General features: G+C 29.5%; 2 protein-coding genes across 4 annotated transcripts in view; one reads left to right on the forward strand and one right to left on the reverse strand.

Annotated features, from left to right (window-relative positions):
• The window catches only part of LOC136080804 (uncharacterized), a 2,731-nt gene extending 721 nt beyond the window's left edge, over positions 1–2,010 (forward strand). For 2 of the 3 annotated variants that reach the window (XM_065797994.1, XM_065797995.1), the window contains 4 exons: positions 187–831; positions 1,159–1,236; positions 1,466–1,767; positions 1,849–2,010. In XM_065797994.1, the coding sequence (XP_065654066.1) occupies positions 696–831; positions 1,159–1,236; positions 1,466–1,767; positions 1,849–1,869 (537 nt within the window). In that variant the 5' untranslated portion in view covers positions 187–695 and the 3' untranslated portion in view covers positions 1,870–2,010. The remainder of the gene's footprint in view (positions 1–186; positions 832–1,158; positions 1,237–1,465; positions 1,768–1,848) is intronic. The other variant, XM_065797996.1, reaches the window with a different exon arrangement.
• Positions 2,011–2,350: 340 nt separating this feature from the next.
• Positions 2,351–3,983, reverse strand: LOC136080805 (putative nuclease HARBI1). Its single transcript, XM_065797997.1, has 4 exons — positions 3,841–3,983; positions 3,427–3,705; positions 3,037–3,294; positions 2,351–2,826 (listed from the first exon to the last, which is right to left on the reverse strand). Exons 1-4 carry the CDS (start codon positions 3,916–3,918, stop codon positions 2,392–2,394), a joined length of 1,050 nt encoding a protein of 349 aa, XP_065654069.1. The 5' UTR covers positions 3,919–3,983; the 3' UTR covers positions 2,351–2,391.
• Positions 3,984–18,543: the final 14,560 nt, after the last annotated feature.

Raw genomic sequence — 18,543 nt, forward strand, 5'->3', positions numbered from 1 at the left:
TATATATATATATATATATATATATATATATATATATATATATATATATATATATATATAATATAGGTAAGCTTTTTTAGGTATGATTCTAATTATAAAATAATATATTATTATAGAATATTTAGTATTTTACTATATAAAACTATATTATACTATATATTGATTATTTATTTACTCTACTTTTAGGTCCATCTATTACTATGAGGCATAGAAATAGAATTTGGGAAGACATAATGTCACATTTAAATAGTTTAGGGGCAAAAATTGAAGATATCAACCAGCTGCGTAATAGAGAGTAGGATTTTTTGCGAAGAGCTACAATGCAAAAATTTGCTAAGAGTCTAAAAACAGGTATAGTTTTGTTATATATATATTTATATGTGTGTGTGTGTATGTGTGTGTGTGTGTGTGTGTGTGTGTGTGTGTGTGTGTGTGTGTGTGTGTGTGTGTGTGTGTGTGTGTGTGTGTGTGTGTGTGTGTGTGTGTGTGTGTGTGTGTGTGTGTGTATATACACACACATATATAATTAAATATTTTTGTATATATATAATATATACAAATATATATATACATTTTTTAAAGGTGCTGCAGGGAGACAACTAACAGAATTAGATAATGTTGTCTTAGACATTCTTGACAGGAAGTCAATAAATGTATCTGGAATCAATGTTCCTGATTTTAATATCTCTTTTTGTATGACAGATGATGCATTGTCATCCACTCCCAACCAACTTTCTACTCCCACTGCCACCCTTTCTTCATCAAGTAAAGAAGTAAACTTTACTTTGAAACAATCTTCTGATACAGCTTCTTTTATTTCATCTATGTCTGGTATATTTTTCTTTATTGGTTAAGACTAGTTGTATTATAAGATATATATTTATATATATATATATATATATATATATATATATATATATATATATATATATATATATATATATATATATATATATATATATATATATAGATAGATAGATAGATAGATAGATAGATAGATAGATAGATAGATAGATATAGATATATATATATATATACATATATATATAGATATATATATTCATATATATATAGATATATATATACATATATTGTATAGTTTATATAGTTATATTTTATTCTTATATAAATTCTATACAAATTAATTGTTTATATTAGATGCAAGAATTGATTGTATGTTCTCCCCTAATTTAGACAATACCACTCTTGTTGGTGATAGTCGTCAGATACTTCTAGGTAATGCAATTTATAAATTGTTTTTTTTTTAAATCTCAGTTGTTTAATTTAGTTAATTGTAGGTTTTAGACTTATAATTATATAACAGACAACATCAATTTGTGCTTAATTTTTTAAAACTAGTATTTCCAAAACCATCAAAAACTTCTTATTTTTAAAGGAATCTAAACCACCTTTCTTATTATTTTAGTTAACTGATCTTGTTTTGACACCTAGAATTAAATTTTAGATTCAATTCAAAATAAACCATCAATGGGGGCATTAAAAAATTTAAAAAGAAAACAAGCTAGAGAAAGTCTCTTGGTAGATGGAAGTTTTAAAAAATTGAAAGTAAGTGTTTTAGGGTTAGAAAAAGAAAGATTAGAAAAAGAACAAGAGTTAAGAGTTAAACTTTTGAAATTGGGCGTTGCCCTCAGGCAACAGCAAATTCGAAAAGAAAAGGCTTTAACAATATATTACACAACAGCAACAAAGCTAATGCATGAGAAAATGCAACCTTCAAACCAGCAACATTTTGTAAATACAGACACGGTATTTTATTTTTTATTTTTTAAATTAATTTGTAGTAATATTTAGTATAACTTTATCATTAAAAATTTTTTTTTATTTTAGGAGGAAATTCTCTTGCATTAAGAGAAAAGCTACATCATAATTTTATGTTAAATTTTGAAAATTATTGTATAAAAATATATACTATATTTAAACATTCGTCTTGTATAACCATGACCAATTACATTTTTTTAGTAACAATAAAAAAATAACTCCAATCTGAAATTGTTATTGTTATTTCATTTTTTTATCACCATTGCCTTACAGTAATAAATTCTGTAAAACTTCACACAAACATTAAGACCAATGCTGTTGCGATGTGAAATAGATACAAGCATTACAACTATAAAGTTAACAAATCTCCTATTATTTTTTAAGCGTGCTCTATAAAAAAACAAAATATACATACTTAAAAACAAATATAAACATATTTTTATGGTCTAATTTTTTATAAAAATTTCTTGCATTTGTTAAAAAATCATTGTGTAAATTTTTTTCCAATTTTAATTCAACTAATTTAGACACAAATCTATGATCCATGTCTAAACAATTTTGATAAATCCTATGCTCTAGAACAAATTGTTTATGAATTTTTAAACAATATTTTTAAGTAAAGTAGTTAAGTAGCTGTAATCGTCTATTCAAAGCTCTATCATTCTGATTTTCTTGAGCTAGATTTTCATCAGCTTGTTCTTCTTCGCGTTCTTCAAAGTCATTACCGTTGTCTCCATGTCGAATACACAAGTTATGGATAACAAATCCACACATGATAAGCTTAGAGGCATCTTCGACCTTATGCAAACGAATTCCAGTTTTCAAAGCATAAAACCTGTTTTTGACAATTCCAAAACATCGCTCAATTATGTTTCTAGTTTTTCTCTGTGCTATGTTGAAACGTTTTTGAGCTCCGTCTGGATCACCGGGAAAAGGTGGAATTAACCATTCTCGACATGGGTACGCAGAGTCAGCCAAAATTACAGCTCCATTAAATGGAAGCTCTCCAATTTCAAACTTGTTCCATAGGTTGCAATTTCTTAGAACCTAATAGCAGTAAAGTCACAATATTTAAATTTACTGTAAGTTACATTATAATACATTATATTAGTTAGTCTAAGCTACATTAAAATTAGCAATCATAATAGTTCAAATAGTATGTTCAAATATGAACATTCCGAAGAGTGTCACGTACTAGTTGAATAGCCGGCATTAGTGCACTAACAGTTGTAAAATATAACTTAGTGACAGACTTACATGTGCATCATGCCACCTTCCTGGACTGTTGGTCGATGCATAAAATATGGATGTGTCGGGTCCACATACTGCCATTGCATTTATGCTATGGACATGATGGCGATTGATTAGAGAATCTTCATCTGCTTGAGGAGGGTTAGAAAGGAGTATATGAGATCCATCCAGGACACCACATACGCACGGAAAACCTCCGATTTCCATGAACTTCTGTGGAAGAGTGGAGCAATCATTGGGCCACTTTATGATCTCTTGTCGAATCTAATCTTATAGGATAACAATTTTTATCTTTACTAAACTTAGTTTTTAATTTACTTACTAAAATAAAAATAATAAGCAACTTTATATGACAACGTAAAACTTTCAATAGTTTTATTAACTTAATACACTAACATTGAAAATAGCTTCTCCTACACTGTGTATAATACGATAAATTGTGTTGGTAGAGATTCCATGACAGTCTCTGAGAACATGAAAAAAAACATTTGTGCCAATAAAATGAAGAAATACCATTATCTGGAAACGTACTGAAATGCTTTTATTTCGCTTAGTATAATGTTGCAAATCATCTTTAAGCCTAGTTTCTAAAAAATCTAATACAGCTCTTGGGACTCGATACTGCTCTCGAAAAACGTTGTCAGAAACATCTTCGTTAAAAGAGCGACCATTAAACTAAAATGAAATTGAAAAACAAAACAAAAATATAATTTCTGTGCATATTTAGTATGATTTCTGATTTTGTTCGATAACAAATCATTAAAAAAACATCAAAATTTAGTAATTTTAAGTAATGCTTTAAACTCCAACCTCTCGAGGCAATCGGTGGCGAAGCTCATTTTCTGCAACTTCGAAATCTAAATCTTCATCCGAAAAAATTAAATCCATGTTCCTATTTTAATTTTACACAGTTTTTTTAAACACCAAATACTAGAATGTAAAAATATTTATAAAAATAGAATAGACAGCACAGCCTACTTAATAACTAATAAAATTTATTTAGTAGGCCTACTTAATAAAATTTTTTAAAAAAATTGTTGTTATCAATGACGTATTACGGATATAAAAAGTGCGTGAATTTAAGTGACGTATACGTTTTATGCTTTATAGCAATGGCCGAAAAAAATACAAATAGCGATAAATTCTTCGAGTTTACGCATTTTTTTACGTGTAAATAATTTACTTTAAAAATTGCGTTTTTACGAAAGATTTTTTTTCTCGAAAAAAACTTCGAATTGTTTATAGCATTGGCCCCTGGCCGTATATATTTATAGCAAAAAAATAAGTATTGAAAAAAAGATTTAAGTGTTAAAATAAAATTTTAAAGTTTTTTCTACCTACAGGTTTTTCTTTTTTTTTTTCCTCCACAGCTGTACCTTCTGGAGTACCAGGAATATCTAATTAAATTTTTTCTTCATTAAGTTTTAGGCAACTTTAATAATTCGCAGTTTATTTAAACGAATTCTCTAAGCATATTAATAACATAAGTATCTCCATTGTGATATATGTGCAACCAATTTCTTTCGTGTTTTGATGTTTTTAAAAATTTTAAGCTTTTTTGAATATTCTCTTTCTTTCGTTTGTTATGGTATGCAATATCTTCATATATGTTATGTATATAATATCTATAAAAACTTGAAAATGCTTTGTTTTGTATTCTATAATATCGAAAAAAATTTAATAGAAAAAAAAAGGTGCCAACGGTTGGGCTTAATCCACGGCACCTGAGAAGCGCTGCGAGCTAACTGCTTTGGCCACATAGGCGTCTTCTCTGACAAAAATTTTAAAACTATTCAATAAACAAAAGGCTGTATAAAACGGCAAATACAATTTTTTTTTAATTTCTTATTTATTTGTTATAGTGTATAGTCTTTTTATATGTTGTGTACATGATATCTATAAAAAGTATTTTATTTTGTATTTCAGAAAAATCAAAAAAGAAATATTTAAATAAAGTTTCTGTGGTAGGATTTGAACCTCAGTGCTTTGCTTCTGAATTTCTGCGAGCTATTCATTTAGGCCACAAAGGCATGCTCTCATATAAAAAATTTATAACTATTTAATAAACAAAAGACTTTAAAAAACAACAAATAAATGCTATAGATCAAAATTAACGAGATGTTGTCGAAACATACTTTATAAGTTAAAGTTACACTGTAAAACTCGATATATGTTTTAACATTGCATAATTTGAAGTTTGCATAAGTTAGATACTGCATACACTCTCTTTCATACTTTCTTATTGAAAAAGTGCTGCGGCTCTTTCTCGCTATTACCTCGGTTGCTATGGCGCGAAGGGTTCCATGTCAAACACGTTCAAAGGAACACTACTACTATTACTACTACTACTGCTACTACTACTACTACTACTACTACTACTACTACTACTACTACTACTACTACTACTACTACTACTACTACTACTACTATTACTACTACAAAACCTATCAAGTTCGGCATTAAAATAAAGATAACTATTTATAGCATAATTGAAACTTTATATAGTCTATTCTAGCAATTCAGGGACTATTTCATCCTAAAAACTCCGGTTAATTGACTCAAAAAGTTATTAAAAAAATTAGATTCCGGTGTCCCTATTTTTTGACCCCAGAGTCTGGAATCCCTAAAAATGGTCAAAAAAGCGTCATTTTAAAAAGATAAAAATTCTTCAGAAAGTTCAATGTGTGCGTTTTATCATTTCGTTTTCTTAAGTTGTTTTAAGAAACCCGCAGCCACGGCCTAAAGTTGCGCAATGAATAGGCTTTTAGTAAAAATTGCCATTGTGTAACTGCAAAAAAAAATTTAAACAATACCTTGAACATCGATAAAACCAGATTTTGTAATTTGACCCAAGATACTTTTAGCGCTGCATGAAACGTTTCCGTGATTTTCGTGAAAGTTTATATTAAATATTGTAAAGTAGCTAATGACTTCGGAAGAACTTTCAATAACTTTAGTTTTAATGTCATGGTTGACTCCATTTACAGACCATTCCACCGACGGAACTGGGTTGCCAAAGAAACTGCACCTTAGAGTCTTATTTTCTGCAGTGTAAGCAGTTATATTTAAATCTGCAACTCTTACTTGTGGTTCAATTAAACCTAAACCTCTTTCTCCTTTCTGTCCCCGTGATCCTTGGTCACCTTTAGGGCCTCTCTCCTCCTTTTGGCATTTTATTAACTTTATTTCTTCTACCGCCTTCTATTTAATATGCAAACATAAAGAATTTAAGTTAAATAAAAATGAAATTTGAATACTGTTATTTTTGATAATAAGTTTTAAAAATCTTTAACTGAAAAAATTATTTAAAAATGAAAAAAGTTTCCTCTGTGTAATAAAAAACAAAAAGCAGTACAAACTGTTGATTTATACTTACATGATTCACTCTGGAATGCGTTACGTTTACAGTAGACTGGGTAATATCTGAAAAAAAAAAGTTAACGTATTAAAAAATAAATAATTATCATCGCAAATTTTGTACAGTTAACTGTTGTAATTACTGTAATTACTGACAGTAATTTTAGTAAGTAAAATGTTTAAAAAATTGTCAAAAAATCAGCGAAACATGTTTTCTTAAAACTAAAGTTTAAAACCTAATGGAAGCATGCTGTATCGTTTACCAATTTTTTCCATAAGTTTGCAAAATATCTCAAGTGGCCCGTTAGGGAGATATTGATGTCAGGGCCGGCCCTATGGAGAAGGGGTACCCAGGGCAAGCTGACCCAGGCGCCGCAACAAATACTTTTAAAAACAGCATTTTTTAAATGAACTAAAAAGTAAAAATAAACTTTTTCTCGGGTCCATTGGATCGAGTTGTACTTAGTTGCAAGTCGGATCGAGTTTTTTTTTTTTTTTTTTTTTTGATGAAGCTTTTGAGTTAAGACCCTTTTTTAAAAATGGCAAAAAGTTAATCGATAACTCAAGTCAAGAAACATTTTGATGCACATAAATGTGCATAAATCATATTAGAAAATTTTGCTAATAAAATTGGCAAGTTGGAGGGCAAAATTTAAGTATTAAAAATAGAAAATAATTCCATAAAAAAAAAGACGTTAAAAACACTGCAATGACTTTCCAGAACGAACAGTATGAAAAAATGATGAAAGAGTTTAACAAACTTAAAGAAAATCTAAAAAACAATATAAAAGTAAGCGAAAACTACAAAATGACGATAAGTTTGAAGATGAAATTGCAAAAATAGAAGAAAGTAGTAAAAGAAACAACTTACGCTATGAAGGATTCAAGGCCTGTGCGAAGGAGGAGTTGTGGAGGAGGATGACAGGTGGAAGAAGGGGTTGTGAAGGAGGGTGACAGGTGACACCTAGTCGCGCTGGCGCTGGAAGGTTTTGAAGAATAAGGTAACAAAATCTGGAAGAACGCAAAACAAAAATAAAATTATTATTTAAAAAAAATATTACAAACAAACGATTTAAAAAAATAGAAAAAACTTTATTGAGTGCTTCCGAATTTGATTCGATTTATTTCGTTTTTAGCCTAAAATATGTCAAAATTAGTTTTTAGTCGCCAAGTCAAAAAAGAATAGGATTTTTATATCAATAGCAAATATTTGTTATAAACAATAATTTTTTTCAGTAAAATAACTCTCTTGTTACCCATGCTATTTCATACAATAAAAGAGGGTTATAAAACCAGTGATTTTTGACCATTTTAAAAACTTTGATTTGCGTAGCCTTGCCTTGAAGATAAGAAATTTTATTTGAATTTGTTCTATATCTATATTTTTATGTTTTTATCTTCTTAACTAATTTTTATGTATTGATAGTTACCTTAAAGTTTTGAAAAAGTTTTAAAACATTTTCCATCGTTTGTATTATAAAAACAAATCACTGCTTGTAGGAAAATTTATAACTCTGCAGCATTTTAATTCTTCTATACGTTATACTTTAAAATGCACTTTTTAAAAAGAAATGCAATTTCATTTGCATTATTTTAAGGAAGATTTTTTGACATCAAGAGAACTAATGGAATTTGCAAGACGAAAGTTTTTCATGCATTTATTTTTAATAACTATAAAATGTATAATAACATCACTTGTTATCTGTTTTTGGCATAAATTTTTTTTAAATGACCCAAAGAATAATTAAAAAATATGATAAAGGCATGTAAGCCATAGAGGAGTTTTTATAAAATTGCATTGCAGCCGTTCATAGAATTTGAATTTCAGAATCTCAAGTAAAAATGATTTTTTATAATTTATCTATCCTGGCTATTTCAACTTGTTTCAACAATTGAGAGCTGCAACCAGACTGATCCTGAATCAGTCTGGTTTTAACATAACATTTCTTATTTAGAGATTGAATATGAAAAATACTATTAATTGGTTGTTTAAACAAGTAATTTTTTAAAGTTGTTTTTTTATTCATTTATATTTTCACTGTTGCGCAAAAGATGCCATTATTAAAATAGTTTGAATTTATTTTACTAATTCATATGGCTAATACAAACTACTTCCAATGCGGTAACGGTATATTGATAGAGGGTTTGCCTTGTTAGCAAGAAATTCTTAACTCAAACCCATAATGTCCTTGGTTGTGCCGCAATATATTTGTTTCTCTAGGCAGCGATCTTGTTCGTCAAGTTTTGTGTTTCGAAGTGAAAGAATAGAGAGAGGATTATAATCACAACTTAAAAAAAAGAAAAAAAGGTAGTTTCCTTGACTTTAGAGACCTCCTCGGCATTTGGGGTGGCAAATTTAAAAAATTATATGAAAGTATTAGAATGTGAAAAGCGTTATTTTACATTAAAAAGAACATTACAAGTTAAGCGTAAAACGTCTTATCTCTTTTAATGCAATTCAACAATGCAAATGCAAAAAGAAGTATCGTCTTTTAAATATTTATATGAAGCATTAAAATAAGAAAATGAAAAAAGAAAAGTCGAACTTTTGAAAGTAAATTCTTGAATAGCACGTGCTCTGGTTTGATCTTTAAGATGGCGGTATGGTGTATTTCCAATACACTCACTATTCCACCCCTCCCTATTAATTTGACTTATTTCATTATCATGTTCAAATTTAGATTACAACTGATACCAAGTTAATATAATAACTTATATAAGTTATTTGATTTGTCAACACAATGCACAAGTTGATTATGTAATAAAAAATATTATCTAATAAACAATCAATAAACATTGCATCTTTCAAATAAATTTTTGCTAAAAAAATATTTTTAAAACAAATAAATCTAATTTATAATAATTTTGCTAAATTGTTATTTAATTATGTTATTTATGCAATTGTGCAAATGTAATATTTCAGTTTTCTCTTGAGTTCATAGCATCTACCAGTTGTTGATTGAACTTTTAAAGATGAAATTTTGCATAAAAGGTGCGTTATTGGAACCCAGCAAATATCTTCTTTATGTGGCCAAGTAAAAGTGTTTACCAAAATAGACTGCTTCATGAACTTGATAAGAACATCTTGATTTTCTTCAGATATTTCCACAATGTTGCCTAAAAACCATATTTCATCATAAACACATGCTATATTAATTCATGGAGAAAGAGAAGAAAGTGGAACCATATGATGCATTTTAGAAACATTTACATTAGTATACATATTATCAAATGACATCCGTCTCATCTGTAAAGTAATTAATAATTGGGTTATAAAACAATGGTGGTTTCTTGTTCCTGGAATTGTTGAACAAGTAGCATAACGTTCTTCTAATTAAAACTTTATGCAATGTAATACAATTGCATCATTTGAAATGAATTCAAAATATATTCCTTTAATATTTTGTTTACACCGATCATACATTTTTTTAGGTGAATTGATAGAATCTGTTAGTGATTGTAAACTGGCCCTAGCTACAAGTCTTTTGATAGAGCCCCCAACGCCTTCACAAGCACTCTTTCCATGTGATGTGGCAAAAAAATGCCATTCTGCAGATACTTTATGATGTAGTTCATGGTGACATAAATTAGATATGTTTTTATAATTTTTATATTGTGAACCTGCATCATCACTAAAATAAATGCATTGGTTAAAGTAAGGCATCAACTCCTATAAATGTTTTATTACTTTATAAATGAAACAATAACTGAGTTGGTATTGTGTTGCAAATGATCTGAAATAATACAAACACTTTTACATTTTATCATATTTTCTTCCATATAGTAAATAACAAAAGGATGCAATGTTGCTTGACTGTTGTTCCAATGGAAACCTTGTACTGCATCTTGAATTAGAAAACTGTAATTTTCAGCAAAGCCTAATAATACTAAAATATTATTACTTGGTAATGTTATTTTTAGATGCTGCAAATATGCGGCTTGATTTTTGGCTATATAATGATGATCTCTTAATTGGTCTATTTGTTGACAAGATTTTTCAATAAAATCATCCACTGGAAGAGTTAGTGTAACTATATCATGTTTTTTGTTGGCTTTTTGCCACTGATTAAAGGTGATTTCTTCCAAGCTGGGCTTATCAAATAAAGCAGTAAGATACTCTTTAAGTGTGTTGGTATCTGGGCAGTTATTACAACTGTGCAGCATGCAATCTCGATTTGTTAAGTCACATACGACTTATGTCAAGAGGTCTTTATAGTCTAAAATATCTGGTATTTTTAATGCTAAAAGTTTTGCATTTTGGTGGTACTCACAAACACATACTGAATGGAGACCTGAAGCACCTCAAATAGGAATACACCACTTAGGTCTAAGTTCACAAAACTTAGAAAACTCAATCTTGACGTCAACTGAAATTTTAATGAACTCTAAATAAAGTTCTTTTATATTAACTAATAGAAGTCTTTTTTGAAAATGTTGTCTTTTACCATTAACTTGGATTGAGACATACTGTTTCATACCTGGATTCATTCGAGAATATTCATCTGATTGGTAAAATTCATGAATTTGATTTTTTACTTTATCACTAATAGATCTTCCTTCTTTTTTAGATGGTTCTGCCATTATGCCACACATTTGTTTCAAATTCCTTGCAGCTTTTATCATTCTAAGGGTAGCAAAAAAATAGTTTTGTGCATAATTAATGCTCCAACTCTCAGGAACCAAAGTCATTAACTTAAGTTTTTCTGATTTTGAAGAAACATCAAATTTTGCTTTAACTAATTGCATTAATGAATCCAAGTCTTGTTTACTTTTGCAACACAGCTCTTTTGTTTTTGGTTCATCCTTAATTAAATCTGAAGAAACTCCCAAAACAATTTCTATTTTCTTTTGGGTTGCAGTATAGATTTTGTTTATTTTTCTTTTTGCATACCTGACCCTGTCTTTATGAGCTACTAGTTTTAAAGGTGAACAACCTATTAATGCTTGAATCAAAGTTTTCTTTTAAAATATTAATCTCATTAAAATCATTACCTTTATGTTGACATGAATCGCTTCCATAATCTTCTTTGTTATTTCTTAAATACAGCATTTTTCGACATTCTGTACAAAGCTTATGACCAGGTATTAAGTCAAACTCCTTCGCAACATCCAAACTGATTACTCTGATAGATTCTAAATGGTAACACAATGATAAAACATTAAAGAAGCCATTATCTTTTAAAAAATTAATTAAATAATAATTTATATATGTCAAATTTTTTTTTAAATACGTTTTAATTTAACTTTTTGTTTGTTGAATGGATCGCAACAAAAGCTTCCATCATACGATGTCTCAAATCTATCCAAGTAGACCTTTTCATGGTGATTACAAATAGTTTGAATATGATTGAGTTTACTCCGCAAGTGTACAAGTTCTTGATCTTTTTTTGTTAATTCCTAAAAACCTTTAATTTTTAAATTAAAGCTGTAATTTAATGCTTTTCCAATGAAACATTGAGTTAGATCTAGCAATGCACTTGCCTTTTACTTTTTATTAATACCTAAAAAGATTTATTTAAAAACAAGTTTTAAAACTAAGGTTTCCATAAGTTTTGGCACAACAAATATATAGGAATTGAAAAAATTTGTAAATAAAAAAAAAAGATATAAAAAGATATAAAGATATAAAAAGAAAACTCAATAATTTGCTTGTTTATGGCACAGCTTTTAAATGTGTATGTTGAATTCTTTGTTTGTGTATATAAACACTTCATACATCAGACATATTTCTTTCTAAGTTCTTGGCAAAAATGTGCATGTTGAAAAGTAAATGCTTGGGATAGGGGGGAGGGGGCAAGTAGGAGCTAGGGCTATTTAAAAACTGAGTTTAATTCAAGCTTAATTAAAAACTTATTTCTAGTACTTATTGTGAAATACTTTTAAATTCATACATACTTTGTATTAGAATATATAACACAAACTAAAGTACAACAACAACTTTGTTTTTATTGTTTTTAATGCATTTTGGGCAATTTTCATTGTTCTGGTTTTGTAACTTCCCCATGAGTACCCACTATTTTTTTTTCTGAAATCACTGAAATAAAGTCTATTAAATTAGAAGAAAAAAAAGCAGCCATATTTAGAAGTCTATAATTTTTTACTGATTTGTATCTTATCAGTAAATTTTAAAAAATTTGGAAGCCTACCATATATAGAAACTAAAAAAAGTATGTCTTTTCACTTCTTAAATTGCAAATTTTGTATATTGACTCATCAAAAATCAACTTTTTATATTTGCAAACAATTTTTTAGCTTTTTTAGGTAGCCATTATGGAAAAAATGTGACATTTGAGAATTCAATGTCAAAGTTTTATTAAAGTAAGTCAAGAGTTGTATACAATAAAAAAACTAAAAGGTTTTCTGATATTTTGTTTTTAAAATATAGAGCATCAAAGTATGAACAAGACATGTTTTTGCTACTGAAGTTTTTATTTTCGGAAAAATCAGAAATTTCAAACGACTGTACCTTATGAACCAAAAAAGATTTTATGCTGAAATTTTCAGGAACTGCTTTTCTCATTGATATTAACAAACCTATGTTGAAATCCTAAAATTTTGGTCCATTTGGCATGGAATGACTCTTAACTCTTTTTGAGTGAACAGCTTTTTTACTTCAGACGAATCTACAAGATAAATATTAAAACAATAAATACAAAGCTGGGTAACGGCGTTCGTAACAATAGATAAATAAAACTTATATATATTTGTTTGAGATTTTATAGTTTAATAGTTTAATATATTATCTATTTAATATTTGTTTACGTTGTTTGTTAAGTTTGTATAAAATGTTTTTGAAATCAGACCTCAAGAATTTATTTTATAGCTGTTTTAGTACTTTTTATTGCGTACATTACGTAATGGTTTTTATTGTGTATACGTAATGGTTTACACACTATTTTCAAAGCGTTAAAACAAAAGGCGGGGGACGTTGGACGATAATTTTACAAAAATATCTGATTGTTAACAACCTATATGTATGCTCGTAAAAAAATTTTAACTCGACAAGATCATACTTGTTAACAAAAACATAATTGTCTTATAATTTTATGTCAAAATTAAAACTCAAATAGGCCATCACAAAAGCGCCCTATATTATGCACAGTAACAACAGAAATTTAAAATAATTTTATTTAAAAATATAGTACATACCCTCATAAGTACATACCTTCCTCTTTCATAATTAGAAATTTAATTTTTCAAAACTGAACAATATGATAACAAAAAGTGGAATAATAAATCTCATAAATTTCCGAATGTTTTTTTGTTTTTTTTTAAATTCAAACAACAACGTTACGTTCTGAATGAAAATGTGACAAAAGGAAAAACCAAGGAGAATTTTTTATAACGTAATCGCAATTATCTAGCTTGAAAGTTATAAGATTAATAAGATTTTTATTCCAACTTTTTTTTTTTTGACTTTTGAGCGATTTTGTTATACAAATACTCCACTGTGCGCAGAGTTAATGCTAATCTTGTAAACGAGCTCAAAACTGAAATGTACTTAAGAGTTGCTACAACCGTCGCTGCGCAAAATGGTAAATGAAAAAGACTTTTCTCACTTATTCAAACAAACTATTCAAAATCAAAATTTGGCATATTTACAATTTTTTTCCTATGTAATTTTTTTAAAGCGTACTTAAGTTTAATAATATATAAAAGAAGTTGAAAGAAAATATTATTTTGAATAAATAAACAAAATTGATGAAGGAACATGAGGGATTTGCTTGTTTATTTATTAAAACAATGCGTCATAATAACTACAGACCAAGCCTTCATCTAAATAAGAAATAAAAATAAACTGGTTTAAACTGATTTGGGTTCATACTCCTTCATTTAAGTTTTTGACAGTATAAAGCGGAAAAGAAAACAAAGGAAAAAAAGCAAGGAAAATTGAAATTCAAAATTGATTCAAAAACAGACTTAATATTCATACAAACATGCCAAAATCAAGTGTTGGCAATAGTAATACAGAAAACGTTTCAAAAAGAGCATTCGAAGATCCGAAGCTCTTGTCTGAAATTTTAGTCATCGATTTAAAGCTTATTCGTTACAAGTACTTTTGTTGTGATTTCTTATCGATTTCCAATTCACCCAAATTTAATGACTATTCATTCTCCACAGCATCTTGGTATGATAAATTATATAGGAATTTTTTTATGACTCTCACATTAAATAAACTTTTGATAAATGACTCACAAATCAAATTAAAATCAGTTGTCGATGTTGGCATGTTATCCGAAGAAACTTCAGAAAGTAGAAATAAACTTTTTAGAATCAATTATACTTGAAAAGTCGCCAACACATCCTCTTAGATGTATTCACACGTGCAATGGAGACTTCAGATCCAATTCTTTTAAGTTCAAGATTACAACGAAGAATTCAAAAGTACGAGAAACATAAGATGACATCCGAAGTAAGAAAACTATTATTCTAAATTACGAAAATTATAAATGAAAACTTTGGTGATGATTCTAATAGTGAAAATGATATGGATGATTTTGAAAACAGTGATATGTATGAAACAAATTTAGTTTCTTAAGTATATCAATAAGATAGTGTTATAACTTTAAAAAAAAAAAAATAGCAGACGTGGCGCAGTGTTTATAGTGTTGAACTCTTTAAACAAGGGGTTGCGAGTTCGTATCTTGCGTAAAGCATATAGCTTTGTTAAATAAAATGGAAAAGAGAGTACCAAATTATTAGATGCTCTATGATAAGATATCATTAGGACTTTTTAAAGTTTTCTATAAAAATAAAATAGAGTAGAAAGATTAAAAATAATCGCTTATTATTTAAATATGTATAAAAATAAGATCTAATAATATGAATAAAATTGAGCAAAATATTTCGCACATTAACTTTTCTTTATTATTTGCTTGCAACATAGATAGTAAGACCGGTTTTTATCTTTTGTAGAAAATATTTTATTAATATTTTTACATTATATTTTACACTTTATTTTAGAAATTAAAACGAAGTTTGGGGAGAGGGGGCAGGGGGGAGAGGGAGGGGGAGGGGCTAGGGAACGCTCAACCCTCCACTCCGCTACACTCTCCTCTATCACCGCGATCCCTTTTATAAAAACGCATTATGTTTTACTTTTTTTTTTCCTGAAGTTTTTGATATAAATAATGTTGTAAAAAGTTGAATTACTGACACAGTGTTATAAAATGGGTTCTAACCTTGACTTTCTGACCCGAGAAAACCCTTTTGTGGAATGATAGCCCACACTATGGGGATCACTTGGATATAAGTATTAAAATCAGGTTACAACGTCCTGGCAAGTTATTGATGTTTAAATTTTCTGAATTTATTGATTACACACACATTCGAAATGACAGCTTGTTTTGCATTTTTACAGTAAGATATAATTTTAAATTCAAGTAAACAAATATACTGTAACATAAAAAGCATTATGTTTTATGAAAACATAAAAAAAAGTTGAAAAATTAAAAGATATCAAGAAGATAAGCTTCCTTTATTACCAAACAAATATAATATTTTTTTATTCTTCTGTTTTTCTGTTTAACTTTTCATAAAAATTATTTTTAACTGTGAAAATAAGACAGTTTTTGAATTTCGGGAAAATTTCGGGAAAATAAAAATTTTGGGAGAAGGCATGATTTATTTACTTTATTCACGAGAGCAAAACTGCGCACATCTAATTTTACAAAAAAATGCCGAATACAGCAAAAAACCACCAAGACTGCAGGAAAACTGTCTGTTTTCTTTGCTTCAGTAAATTTCAGAGGAAACTGACACCTTTCCTAAAAGAAAAATGCCAAACAATACTCAATAAGAGGATCGATTTTAGTAATGACAAAGTTCCACTTGGAATTTGTGAAAAGTGTCGTTCTTGTTTAAGAAGAAAGGATTCTGGAGAACACATCAATCTCCCATCACTTTACAATTTTGAGACTATAAAAATTCGACCTCAAACTAGAGACACACAATGTGACTGTTTGATTTGTTCTGTTGGAAAACTGAGAAATAATGGTCAACAGAAAACTCAGCTTTTGCAGAGCTCAACACAAAATACTCCATCTTCAACTGTCCAAAAACGATGCTCTGACTGTTTTTCAATTATTGGAAGAGGATTACCTCATCATTGCACAAAGGGCACTTTGCGAAATAACCTTGTTGCTGTTGCAACCAAGGATCCTGTTGCATCTGAACGAGTTGCTGCTCTTGTTGTTTCAAGTAAGGATTCTTCTCCACATGGCACTGTTCGATTGAGTCAACATCAAGGTGGAAGAATGCTTCCAATAATGCCAGGTAAAAGTTTAACTTTCATGAAAAGATATCTTAGAAATTTCGAAATTAAACAATATCTGCATTTATTTTAGGTTCCTCATCAGCTAGAAAACTATTTCCTCCAAACCCATCAATTAGTATAAAAGAACTTGTTCAAGTTCAGGCAAACACAGGGCTTTTAAACAATGGCATCAAGAGACTAGCTGCTACAATTAATCAGTCAACTTCACAACATATTGTTGAGAAAAACTATGTTGTAAAATTTGATGCAGTTAGTAAGCAGCTTTCTCACCATTTCACGAGTTCATTGATTAAAGATCATGCTGGATGTGGAAGGACTGTCATTCATTGCAAGGACTTCAAAGAGCTTAAAAATGAACTCATGTCTATGAGAAGCACATCAGACAATTATATTGTGAAAGTTGGAATTGACGGTGGGGGAGGATTCCTGAAAGTAAGCCTTGGAATTATTGAATTAAATCGTGAACCTAACACTCCCCCAGCAAAACTCAATTGCACAAACAAGTTTTTCAAGGACACTGGAGTTAAGCGGCAACTTATTATTGCTGTCTCTGAGGACCTGCAAGAAAACTACTCAAATGTGTCTCAAATTTTCGAATTGATCAATATGAGAGACCAAGATTTTGTTTTGTCCTGTGACCTAAAACTGACAAATATAATTTGTGGTCTCCAAGCACACTCAAGTGCACACCCCTGCACCTGGTGAGAGTCAAGTGCAAAGGACCTTTTAAATCAAGGAAAATTAAGAACTTTCCAATCTCTTGATCAGAATGTCTCACTTTTCAATGCAGCAGGATCAAACATCAAAAGAGCTCGTGATTACATGAATGTTGTTCATTCTCCTGTATTTGATCTTGCTGGTGGCACATTAGTTTTGGACTTCATACCGCCAATGGAGTTGCATCTCCTTATTGGTGTTTTCAATCATCTCTTTGCTGCCATACTAAAAGTTTTCCCTTAAGGAACTATTTGGACTGATTCACTGCACATTAAACAACAGCCTTATCATGGAGGGCATTTTGCAGGAAATGAGTGCAGGAAGCTGCCAAAAAATATTGATCTTCTTCAATCTATTGTTGAGAAACACTCATGCTATGCTGCAATACCATTAGTTGATGTATTTCGAAAATTCAATGCAGTAGTGTCTGCCTGTTTTGGATGCGTTCTTGATCCAAGTTATGTACAAAAAATTGAAGCTTTCAGAGTGGCTTATGTGGCACTGCAAAATGTTTCTGTGACACCCAAGGTTCATGCTGTATTTTTTCATGTGAATGATTTCATTGACAAACACGGCCAAGCTCTTGGACTTTACTCAGAACAAGCAACAGAGGCAATGCATCACAACTTTCAAGTGCATTGGCAAAGGTACAAACGACCTAACCATCATCCTGAATACAGTAAAAAGTTGCAATGCTGCCTTGTGGACTTTAATAGTAAACATTGCTTGTGAAAAGAGCCATTTTAGAATGATTTTTTCTTGGATTAGAATATTTATTTTAAAGCATAATTTTCATTTTAGATACACGATAAACTCTCAGAATATGTCTTTTTCTTTCCCTAGTTCATATTTATTGGAATAACCTATATTTTGTACTATATTCTGTCGGTTTTTGACGGAAAACTCGAAAATTATGGTTTATGTCGGTTAAAACTGAAATTTGGCTTCTAAAAAAAAAAAAAAAAAAAATCTTGTCGGTAAAATTTGTTTTTTTCATTTTCACCCCCCCCCCCACGTCTTTGTCGTTCAGTACGGCCCTGTCAATAACTTGCCAGGACGTTGTAATCTGATTTTAATACTTATATCCAAGTGATCCCCATAGTGTGGGCTATCATTCCACAAAAGGGTTTTCTCGGGTCAGAAAGTCAAGGTTAGAACCCATT

The sequence above is a fragment of the Hydra vulgaris genome, chromosome 05 (genome assembly GCF_038396675.1).
Source record: "Hydra vulgaris chromosome 05, alternate assembly HydraT2T_AEP".
NCBI classification, from domain to species: Eukaryota; Metazoa; Cnidaria; class Hydrozoa; order Anthoathecata; family Hydridae; genus Hydra; species Hydra vulgaris.